General features: G+C 49.7%; 1 protein-coding gene across 1 annotated transcript in view; it reads right to left on the bottom strand.

Annotated features, from left to right (window-relative positions):
- The window catches only part of MPV17 (mitochondrial inner membrane protein MPV17), an 86,074-nt gene that overhangs the window by 48,933 nt on the left and 24,065 nt on the right, over positions 1 to 13,076 (bottom strand). The window contains exon 6 of the mRNA XM_088452915.1: positions 8,283 to 8,315. Coding sequence (XP_088309041.1) covers positions 8,283 to 8,315 — 33 coding nt within the window. The remainder of the gene's footprint in view (positions 1 to 8,282; positions 8,316 to 13,076) is intronic.

Genomic DNA, 13,076 nt, shown 5'->3' with positions numbered 1-13,076 from the left:
TAGTCAGGAGTACAGTACAGAGACAGGAGAAGGGTGAGGATGTACCATACAGGACACACAGAGGTGTAGTCAGGAGTACAGTACAGAGATAGGAGAAGGGTGAGGATGTACCATACAGGACACACAGAGGTGTAGTCAGGAGTACAGTACAGAGATAGGAGAAGGGTGAGGATGTACCATACAGGACACACAGAGGTGTAGTCAGGAGTACAGTACAGAGATAGGAGAAGGGTGAGGATGTACCATACAGGATAGACAGAGCTGTAGTCAGGAGTACAGTACAGAGATAGGAGAAGGGAGAGGATGTACCATACAGGACACACAGAGGTGTAGCCAGGAGTACAGTACAGAGACAGGAGAAGGGTGAGGATGTACCATACAGGATAGACAGAGGTGTAACCAGGAGTACAGTACAGAGACAGGAGAAGGGTGAGGATGTACCATACAGGATAGATAGAGGTGTACTCAGGAGTACAGTACAGTAGAAGGGTGAGGATATACTATACAGGATAGACAGAGGTGTAACCAGCAGTACAGTACAGAGACAGGAGAAGGGTGAGGATGTGCCATACAGTATAGACAGAGGTGTAGTCAGGAGTACAGTACAGTACAAAGGGTGAGGATGTACCATACAGGATAGACAGAGGTGTAGTCAGGAGAAGGGTGAGGATATACCATACAGGATAGACAGAGGTGTAGCCAGGAGTACAGTGCAGAGACAGGAGAAGGGTGAGGATGTACCATACAGGATAGACAGAGGTGTAGCCAGGAGTACAGTACAGAGACGGGAGAAGGGTGAGGATGTACCACACAGGATAGACAGAGGTGTAGCCAGGAGTACAGTACAGAGACAGGAGAAGGGTGAGGATGTACCACACAGGATAGACAGAGGTGTAGTCAGGAGCACAGTACAGAGATAGGAGAAGGGTGAGGATGTACCACACAGGATACAGAGGTGTAGTCAGGAGTACAGTACAGAGACAGGAGAAGGGAGAGGATGTACCACACAGTATAGACAGAGGTGTAGTCAGGAGTACAGTACAGAGACAGGAGAAGGGTGAGGATGTACCACACAGGATAGACAGAGGTGTAGTCAGGAGCACAGTACAGAGATAGGAGAAGGGTGAGGATGTACCATACAGGATAGACATAGGTGTAGTCAGGAGTACAGTACAGAGACAGGAGAAGGGAGAGGATGTACCACACAGTATAGACAGAGGTGTAGTCAGGAGTACAGTACAGAGACAGGAGAAGGGTGAGGATGTACCATACAGGATAGACAGAGGTGTAGTCAGGAGAAGGGTGAGGATGTACCACACAGGATAGACAGAGGTGTAGTCAGGAGTACAGTACAGAGACAGGAGAAGGGTGAGGATGTACCACACAGGATAGACAGAGGTGTAGTCAGGAGTACAGTACAGAGATAGGAGAAGGGTGAGGATGTACCATACAGGATAGACAGAGGTGTAGTCAGGAGTACAGTACAGAGACGGGAGAAGGGTGAGGATGTACCACACAGGATAGACAGAGGTGTAGTCAGGAGTACAGTACAGAGACAGGAGAAGGGTGAGGATGTACCACACAGGATAGACAGAGGTGTAGTCAGGAGTACAGTACAGAGACGGGAGAAGGGTGAGGATGTACCATACAGGATAGACAGAGGTGTAGTCAGGAGTACAGTACAGAGACAGGAGAAGGGTGAGGATGTACCACACAGGATAGACAGAGGTGTAGTCAGGAGTACAGTACAGAGACAGGAGAAGGGTGAGGATGTACCACACAGGATAGACAGAGGTGTAGTCAGGAGTACAGTACAGAGATAGGAGAAGGGTGAGGATGTACCATACAGGATAGACAGAGGTGTAGTCAGGAGTACAGTACAGAGACGGGAGAAGGGTGAGGATGTACCATACAGCATAGACAGAGGTGTAGTCAGGAGTACAGTACAGTACAAAGGGTGAGGATGTACCATACAGGATAGACAGAGGTGTAGTCAGGAGTACAGTACAGAGACAGGAGAAGGGTGAGGATGTACCATACAGGATAGACAGAGGTGTAGTCAGGAGTACAGTACAGAGATAGGAGAAGGGTGAGGATGTACCACACAGGATAGACAGAGGTGTAGTCAGGAGTACAGTACAGAGACGGGAGAAGGGTGAGGATGTACCACACAGGATAGACAGAGGTGTAGTCAGGAGTACAGTACAGAGATAGGAGAAGGGTGAGGATGTACCATACAGCATAGACAGAGGTGTAGTCAGGAGTACAGTACAGTACAAAGGGTGAGGATGTACCATACAGGATAGACAGAGGTGTAGTCAGGAGAAGGGTGAGGATGTACCATACAGGATAGACAGAGGTGTAGCCAGGAGTACAGTACAGAGACAGGAGAAGGGTGAGGATGTACAATACAGGATAGACAGAGGCGTAGTCAGGAGTACAGTACAGAGACGGGAGAAGGGTGAGGATATACCACACAGGATAGACAGAGGTGTAGCCAGGAGTACAGTACAGAGACAGGAGAAGGGTGAGGATGTACCACACAGGATAGACAGAGGTGTAGCCAGGAGTACAGTACAGAGACAGGAGAAGGGTGAGGATGTACAATACAGGATAGACAGAGGCGTAGTCAGGAGTACAGTACAGAGACGGGAGAAGGGTGAGGATGTACCACACAGGATAGACAGAGGTGTAGTCAGGAGTACAGTACAGAGATAGGAGAAGGGTGAGGATGTACCATACAGGATAGACAGAGGTGTAGTCAGGAGTACAGTACAGAGACAGGAGAAGGGTGAGGATGTACCATACAGGATAGACAGAGGTGTAGCCAGGAGTACAGTACAGAGACAGGAGAAGGGTGAGGATGTACCATACAGGATAGACAGAGGTGTAGTCAGGAGAAGGGTGAGGATGTACCATACAGGATAGACAGAGGTGTAGCCAGGAGTACAGTACATTAGAAGGGTGAGGATGTACCACACAGGATAGACAGAGGTGTAGTCAGGAGTACAGTACAGAGACAGGAGAAGGGTGAGGATGTACCATACAGGATAGACAGAGGTGTAGTCAGGAGTACAGTACAGAGATAGGAGAAGGGTGAGGATGTACCATACAGGATAGACAGAGGTGTAGTCAGGAGTACAGTACAGAGACAGGAGAAGGGTGAGGATGTGCCATACAGGATAGACAGAGGTGTAGCCAGGAGTACAGTGCAGAGACAGGAGAAGGGTGAGGATGTACCATACAGGATAGACAGAGGTGTAGCCAGGAGTACAGTACAGAGACAGGAGAAGGGAGAGGATGTACCATACAGGATAGACAGAGGTGTAGTCAGGAGTACAGTACAGAGATAGGAGAAGGGTGAGGATGTGCCATACAGGATAGACAGAGGTGTAGCCAGGAGTACAGTGCAGAGACAGGAGAAGGGTGAGGATGTACCACACAGGATAGACAGAGGTGTAGTCAGGAGTACAGCACAGAGACAGGAGAAGGGTGAGGATGTACCATACAGGACACACAGAGGTGTAGTCAGGAGTACAGTACAGAGACAGGAGAAGGGTGAGGATGTACCATACAGGACACACAGAGGTGTAGTCAGGAGTACAGTACAGAGATAGGAGAAGGGTGAGGATGTACCATACAGCATAGACAGAGGTGTAGTCAGGAGTACAGTACAGTACAAAGGGTGAGGATGTACCATACAGGATAGACAGAGGCGTAGTCAGGAGTACAGTACAGAGACGGGAGAAGGGTGAGGATATACCACACAGGATAGACAGAGGTGTAGCCAGGAGTACAGTACAGAGACAGGAGAAGGGTGAGGATGTACCACACAGGATAGACAGAGGTGTAGCCAGGAGTACAGTACAGAGACAGGAGAAGGGTGAGGATGTACAATACAGGATAGACAGAGGCGTAGTCAGGAGTACAGTACAGAGACGGGAGAAGGGTGAGGATGTACCACACAGGATAGACAGAGGTGTAGTCAGGAGTACAGTACAGAGATAGGAGAAGGGTGAGGATGTACCATACAGGATAGACAGAGGTGTAGTCAGGAGTACAGTACAGAGACGGGAGAAGGGTGAGGATGTACCATACAGGATAGACAGAGGTGTAGCCAGGAGTACAGTACAGAGACAGGAGAAGGGTGAGGATGTACCATACAGGATAGACAGAGGTGTAGTCAGGAGAAGGGTGAGGATGTACCATACAGGATAGACAGAGGTGTAGCCAGGAGTACAGTACATTAGAAGGGTGAGGATGTACCATACAGGATAGACAGAGGTGTAGTCAGGAGTACAGTACAGAGACAGGAGAAGGGTGAGGATGTACCATACAGGATAGACAGAGGTGTAGTCAGGAGTACAGTACAGAGACAGGAGAAGGGAGAGGATGTACCATACAGGATAGACAGAGGTGTAGTCAGGAGTACAGTACAGAGACAGGAGAAGGGTGAGGATGTACCATACAGGATAGACAGAGGTGTAGTCAGGAGCACAGTACAGAGATAGGAGAAGGGTGAGGATGTACCACACAGGATAGACAGAGGTGTAGTCAGGAGTACAGTACAGAGACAGGAGAAGGGAGAGGATGTACCATACAGGATAGACAGAGGTGTAGTCAGGAGTACAGTACAGTACAAAGGGTGAGGATGTACCACACAGGATAGACAGAGGTGTAGCCAGGAGTACAGTACAGAGACAGGAGAAGGGTGAGGATGTACCACACAGGATAGACAGAGGTGTAGTCAGGAGCACAGTACAGAGATAGGAGAAGGGTGAGGATGTACCATACAGGATAGACAGAGGTGTAGTCAGGAGTACAGTACAGTACAAAGGGTGAAGATGTGCCATACAGGATAGACAGAGGTGTAGCCAGGAGTACAGTGCAGAGACAGGAGAAGGGTGAGGATGTACCATACAGGATAGACAGAGGTGTAGCCAGGAGTACAGTACAGTAGAAGGGTGAGGATGTACCACACAGGATAGACAGAGGTGTAGTCAGGAGTACAGCACAGAGACAGGAGAAGGGTGAGGATGTACCATACAGGATAGACAGAGGTGTAGTCAGGAGCACAGTACAGAGATAGGAGAAGGGTGAGGATGTACCACACAGGATAGACAGAGGTGTAGTCAGGAGTACAGTACAGAGACAGGAGAAGGGAGAGGATGTACCATACAGGATAGACAGAGGTGTAGTCAGGAGTACAGTACAGTACAAAGGGTGAGGATGTACCACACAGGATAGACAGAGGTGTAGCCAGGAGTACAGTACAGAGACAGGAGAAGGGTGAGGATGTACCACACAGGATAGACAGAGGTGTAGTCAGGAGCACAGTACAGAGATAGGAGAAGGGTGAGGATGTACCATACAGGATAGACAGAGGTGTAGTCAGGAGTACAGTACAGTAGAAGGGTGAGGATGTACCACACAGGATAGACAGAGGTGTAGTCAGGAGTACAGTACAGAGACAGGAGAAGGGTGAGGATGTACCATACAGGACACACAGAGGTGTAGTCAGGAGTACAGTACAGAGACAGGAGAAGGGTGAGGATGTACCATACAGGACACACAGAGGTGTAGTCAGGAGTACAGTACAGAGATAGGAGAAGGGTGAGGATGTACCATACAGGACACACAGAGGTGTAGTCAGGAGTACAGTACAGAGACAGGAGAAGGGTGAGGATGTGCCATACAGTATAGACAGAGGTGTAGTCAGGAGTACAGTACAGTACAAAGGGTGAGGATGTACCATACAGGATAGACAGAGGTGTAGTCAGGAGAAGGGTGAGGATGTACCATACAGGATAGACAGAGGTGTAGCCAGGAGTACAGTACAGAGACGGGAGAAGGGTGAGGATGTACCACACAGGATAGACAGAGGTGTAGCCAGGAGTACAGTACAGAGACAGGAGAAGGGTGAGGATGTACCACACAGGATAGACAGAGGTGTAGTCAGGAGCACAGTACAGAGATAGGAGAAGGGTGAGGATGTACCACACAGGATAGACAGAGGTGTAGCCAGGAGTACAGTACAGAGACAGAGAAGGGAGAGGATGTACCACACAGGATAGACAGAGGTGTAGTCAGGAGTACAGTACAGAGACAGGAGAAGGGTGAGGATGTACCACACAGGATAGACAGAGGTGTAGTCAGGAGTACAGTACAGAGACGGGAGAAGGGTGAGGATGTACCATACAGGATAGACAGAGGTGTAGCCAGGAGTACAGTACAGAGACGGGAGAAGGGTGAGGATGTACCACACAGGATAGACAGAGGTGTAGCCAGGAGTACAGTACAGAGACGGGAGAAGGGTGAGGATGTACCACACAGGATAGACAGAGGTGTAGCCAGGAGTACAGTACAGAGACAGGAGAAGGGTGAGGATGTACCACACAGGATAGACAGAGGTGTAGTCAGGAGTACAGTACAGAGACAGGAGAAGGGTGAGGATGTACCACACAGTATAGACAGAGGTGTAGTCAGGAGTACAGTACAGAGACAGGAGAAGGGTGAGGATGTACCACACAGGATAGACAGAGGTGTAGTCAGGAGCACAGTACAGAGATAGGAGAAGGGTGAGGATGTACCACACAGGATAGACAGAGGTGTAGTCAGGAGTACAGTACAGAGACGGGAGAGGATGTACCACACAGTATAGACAGAGGTGTAGTCAGGAGTACAGTACAGAGACAGGAGAAGGGTGAGGATGTACCACACAGGATAGACAGAGGTGTAGCCAGGAGTACAGTACAGAGACAGGAGAAGGGTGAGGATGTACCACACAGGATAGACAGAGGTGTAGTCAGGAGTACAGTACAGAGATAGGAGAAGGGTGAGGATGTACCATACAGGATAGACAGAGGTGTAGTCAGGAGTACAGTACAGAGACGGGAGAAGGGTGAGGATGTACCACACAGGATAGACAGAGGTGTAGTCAGGAGTACAGTACAGAGATAGGAGAAGGGTGAGGATGTACCATACAGCATAGACAGAGGTGTAGTCAGGAGTACAGTACAGTACAAAGGGTGAGGATGTACCATACAGGATAGACAGAGGTGTAGTCAGGAGAAGGGTGAGGATGTACCATACAGGATAGACAGAGGTGTAGCCAGGAGTACAGTACAGAGACAGGAGAAGGGTGAGGATGTACAATACAGGATAGACAGAGGCGTAGTCAGGAGTACAGTACAGAGACGGGAGAAGGGTGAGGATGTACCATACAGTATAGACAGAGGTGTAGTCAGGAGCACAGTACAGAGATAGGAGAAGGGTGAGGATGTACCATACAGGATAGACAGAGGTGTAGCCAGGAGTACAGTACAGAGACAGGAGAAGGGTGAGGATGTACCACACAGGATAGACAGAGGTGTAGCCAGGAGTACAGTACAGAGACAGGAGAAGGGTGAGGATGTACCACACAGGATAGACAGAGGTGTAGTCAGGAGTACAGTACAGAGACGGGAGAAGGGTGAGGATATACCATACAGGATAGACAGAGGTGTAGCCAGGAGTACAGTACAGAGATAGGAGAAGGGTGAGGATGTACCATACAGGATAGACAGAGGTGTAGTCAGGAGTACAGTACAGAGACAGGAGAAGGGTGAGGATGTACCACACAGGATAGACAGAGGTGTAGTCAGGAGTACAGTACAGAGACAGGAGAAGGGTGAGGATGTACCATACAGGATAGACAGAGGTGTAGTCAGGAGTACAGTACAGAGACGGGAGAAGGGTGAGGATATACCATACAGGATAGACAGAGGTGTAGCCAGGAGTACAGTACAGAGACGGGAGAAGGGTGAGGATGTACCATACAGGATAGACAGAGGTGTAGTCAGGAGTACAGTACAGAGACAGGAGAAGGGTGAGGATGTACCACACAGGATAGACAGAGGTGTAGTCAGGAGTACAGTACAGAGATAGGAGAAGGGTGAGGATGTACCATACAGGATAGACAGAGGTGTAGTCAGGAGTACAGTACAGAGACGGGAGAAGGGTGAGGATGTACCACACAGGATAGACAGAGGTGTAGTCAGGAGTACAGTACAGTACAGAGACGGGAGAAGGGTGAGGATGTACCACACAGGATAGACAGAGGCGTAGTCAGGAGTACAGTACAGAGACAGGAGAAGGGTGAGGATGTACCATACAGGATAGACAGAGGTGTAGCCAGGAGTACAGCACAAAGGGTGATGATGTATTGTATAAAAGACATGTGTAGTGAGGAATTGATCTTAGAGACAGGAAAGACACCTACATAATACATGCTATAAACTTACATAGTAATTTGTGATTAAAGCATCTTTGTAATCCTGAAATCAGAGAATAAAGAGTGGAAATTATAAGAGGTCTGTTTCCTGTATTGCCCCGTTATACAATCATTTATCTGGCCCATGCATTGTCTGATTGCTCCTACTCAGCGCAGCCAGCAATATACTGTATACGCCTGATACACAGGACGGCAGCCAGCAATATACTGTATACGCCTGATACACAGGACGGCAGCCAGCAATATACTGTATACGCCTGATACACAGGACGGCAGCCAGCAATATACTGTATACACCTGATACACAGGACGGCAGCCAGCAATATACTGTATACACCTGATACACAGGACGGCAGCCAGCAATATACTGTATACACCTGATACACAGGACGGCAGCCAGCAATATACTGTATACACCTGATACACAGGACGGCAGCCAGCAATATACTGTATACACCTGATACACAGGACGGCAGCCAGCAATCACTTGTCGAAGCTGGATAATTGGCTGAGACAGAATCTGTTTAAAATTAAATCTGCACTACGCCATTTTGCGAATGGCAACAAGACGCTATTTTGCGATTGGCCGCCCAGCGCCATTTTTAGCGATTCTCACACATTATAAGTACATACGGCGATGCTATTATTTAGCGTCGTGTGATTCCCACGCAATAGAAAGATGTTAAAAGTCCCCATTATATAAATACTGACAGTTACTAAAACATATAATATGATCAACCCTGCAAAACACGTATCACGGTGTACTCCACAAACACGTAGTCGCACAACGCTAACTAGCATCTTTTCTCAATACCCCAATACTTACACACTGCACACTTACATAAAAAGGTTCCCTAGCATTAAGGTTTATATTTAAGGTTTTATTCATTATTAGCAAGGTTGTGGAATACATGTTATTTGATATCTGAGGTTTAGTACATAATAAGCAGACTGTGTTTGGTGTATTCTAAACCACTGTGTCTTTGCAGATTTCCGGTTTCATCGGTGAGGAGATCGCAACATGTGTCTATAAGTTATGGATAATAGAGAGTTAGGGATTGAAATGTTTACTGTAATGCAGTCAGTCTAATTTATTATGCAGCGGGAAAATGGACACAAAGAGCTGTTGGAGGCTGGACTGTGACCATACGAACTGACCTATGGACTGTACTGTAACAGAAGAACCAGGAAGAAGAACCAATGGAATCATGCCAATCTGGTCTATTGTATTGCCTATCTCTGCTAGAGTATATATGCAGGCTCTCTGAAACTAGAGCTCAGTCTTCTTGCTTTGCTGTTGACGGAGGTTTCATCTTTGATGCCGGGATCTGGGTCCAGAGCGCGTGCGTATGTAACAACTGTACCTTGTGTGTCTGTATAATATGTTTGCACCAATTGTATTTAGATCACAGCGTGTAACTATCTGCTACCTGTGATCTCACAGCAATGAGTAAAGCATCAGCCGACAGACGCATAGGAGGACCACAGACAGTCCAATCGCCTGAGCTGCTGAAGCGCTGGAACAAAGCCACCATTACCCTCTTCCCTCTCCTTACTCCACCGGCCATATTGTTCCTACGGCATTGATGTGCTTAGTCCTCCTAGATGGTAGTGTCACAGCGCCCGGGACCCTCACTACCGTACGCCTGCCCCCGTCTGTGCACATTATGTACAGATGTGTCCTCATACATCTAGCCTCAATACGCCACTCAGTGTAACTAGCCTGGCATGAGTGAGCCGCCCAGTCCCGTGCTACTCTGCTGCTGCACCCTACACGCATTGCATTGCGACCACGGTACCTGGCGCGCTAAGAGGGGCTTTTTAACGCCACTGCAGCACAGATGTATAAGGGCACGTCTGTAGGTGAGGGTCATTGTACCACGTTCAGCTTATACAGAATCTGCGACTGTGTAGCGCTATTTGTATCCGTAACACAGGTCTTGTTATTTCTTCTGACTCTCTGGCACCGCAGAATTTCTGGCGGCGTCAGAAATAGACGATGATAATGGCGTCACTGATCCAGGGCGCAGTACACGTTCAAATATTTATATACACGAATCTCTGAATGGACAACACACAAACTTAGTGTTTACCATGTATTTATAGCAGAGTGTAATAACCTGTGCCCCTGTAATGTGAGGAGTGGTCTCCAGCAGGACCGCAGTGTTTACAGTGTATTTATAGCAGAGTGTAATAACCTGTGCCCCTGTAATGTGAGGAGTGGTCTCCCACAGCACCGCGGTGTTTGTACAAGTAATGGCTTCTGCTGACCCTGATCTTGCAGCCACTGTTCTCATCCCATCAGCCGCTCAGTACACAAATTACACATTACAAATGGGATCTGAGACACAACACAGGCAGAAATACACCAGGGGAGGGGAGGGGAGGGGGTCAGACTGTAACCCCTTCTCTGACACATTCAGATCCTGCAAAGTCACAAGTCCCCTGTCTTCTCTCCATACACAGTGTGATATCAAGTCCCCTGTCCTAACATCACACGTCCCCTGTCCTCTCCCCATACACTGACATCACACGTCCCCTGTCCTCTCCTCATACACTGTGACATCACACGTCCCATGTCCTCTCCCCATACACTGTGACATCACGTCCCCTATCCTCTCCCCATACACTGTGACATCACGTCCCCTGTCCTCTCCCCATACACCGACATCACACGTCCCGTCCTCTCCTCATACACTGACATCACACATCCCCTGTCCTCTCCTCATACACTGACATCACACATCCCCTGTCCTCTCCTCATACACTGACATCACACGTCCCCTGTCCTCTCCTCATACGCTGTGACATCGCACGTCCCGTCCTCTCCTCATACGCTGTGACATCGCACGTCCCGTCCTCTCCTCATACGCTGTGACATCGCACGTCCCCTGTCCTCTCCTCATACATTGTGACATCACACGTCCCCTGTCCTCTCCTCATACGCTGTGACATCACACGTCCCCTGTCCTCCCCTCATACACTGTGACATCACACGTCCCCTGTCCTCTCCTCATACACTGTGAGATCACGTCCCCTGTCCTCTCCTCATACACTGTGAGATCACATCCCCTGTCCTCTCCTCATACACTGTGACATCACGTCCCCTGTCCTCTCCTCATACACTGTGAGATCACGTCCCCTGTCCTCTCCTCATACACTGTGAGATCACGTCCCATGTCCTCTCCTCATACACTGTGAGATCACGTCCCCTGTCCTCTCCTCATACACTGTGAGATCACGTCCCCTGTCCTCTCCTCATACACTGTGACATCACGTCCCCTGTCCTCTCCCCATACACTGTGACATCACATCCGCTGTCCTCTCCCCATACGCTGTGACATCACACGTCCCCTGTCCTCTCCCCATACGCTGTGACATCACACATCCCCTGTCCTCTCCTCATACGCTGTGACATCACACATCCCCTGTCCTCTCCTCATACACTGACATCACACATCCCCTGTCCTCTCCTCATACACTGACATCACACATCCCCTGTCCTCTCCTCATACGCTGTGACATCACACGTCCCCTGTCCTCTCCTCATACGCTGTGACATCACACGTCCCCTGTCCTCTCCTCATACGCTGTGACATCACACGTCCCCTGTCCTCTCCTCATACGCTGTGACATCACACGTCCCCTGTCCTCTCCTCATACGCTGTGACATCACACGTCCCCTGTCCTCTCCTCATACGCTGTGACATCACACGTCCCCTGTCCTCTCCTCATACGCTGTGACATCACACGTCCCCTGTCCTCTCCTCGTACGCTGTGACATCACACGTCCCCTGTCCTCTCCTCGTACGCTGTGACATCACACGTCCTGTCCTCTCCTCGTACGCTGTGACATCACACGTCCCCTGTCCTCTCCTCGTACGCTGTGACATCACACGTCCCCTGTCCTCTCCTCGTACGCTGTGACATCACACGTCCCCTGTCCTCTCCTCGTACGCTGTGACATCACACGTCCCCTGTCCTCTCCTCGTACGCTGTGACATCACACGTCCCCTGTCCTCTCCTCGTACGCTGTGACATCACACGTCCCCTGTCCTCTCCTCGTACGCTGTGACATCACACGTCCCCTGTCCTCTCCTCATACGCTGTGACATCACACGTCCCCTGTCCTCTCCTCATACGCTGTGACATCACACGTCCCCTGTCCTCTCCTCATACGCTGTGACATCACACGTCCCCTGTCCTCTCCTCATACGCTGTGACATCACACGTCCCCTGTCCTCTCCTCATACGCTGTGACATCACACGTCCCCTGTCCTCTCCTCATACGCTGTGACATCACACGTCCCCTGTCCTCTCCTCATACGCTGTGACATCACACGTCCCCTGTCCTCTCCTCATACGCTGTGACATCACACGTCCCCTGTCCTCTCCTCATACGCTGTGACATCACACGTCCCCTGTCCTCTCCTCATACGCTGTGACATCACACGTCCCCTGTCCTCTCCTCATACGCTGTGACATCACACGTCCCCTGTCCTCTCCTCATACGCTGTGACATCACACGTCCCCTGTCCTCTCCTCATACGCTGTGACATCACACGTCCCCTGTCCTCTCCTCATACGCTGTGACATCACACGTCCCCTGTCCTCTCCTCATACACTGTGACATCACACGTCCCCTGTCCTCTCCTCATACATTGTGACATCACACGTCCCCTGTCCTCTCCTCATACGTTGTGACATCACACGTCCCCTGTCCTCTCCTCATACACTGTGACATCACACGTCCCCTGTCCTCTCCTCATACACTGACATCACACGTCCCCTGTCCTCTCCTCAT

Source organism: Taudactylus pleione, unplaced genomic scaffold, assembly GCF_031769625.1.
Source record: "Taudactylus pleione unplaced genomic scaffold, aTauple2 ptg000558l, whole genome shotgun sequence".
Taxonomy (NCBI): Eukaryota; Metazoa; Chordata; class Amphibia; order Anura; family Myobatrachidae; genus Taudactylus; species Taudactylus pleione.
The sequence above is the reverse complement of the archived record's forward strand: the minus strand, read 5'-3'. Positions and strand labels throughout refer to the sequence as shown.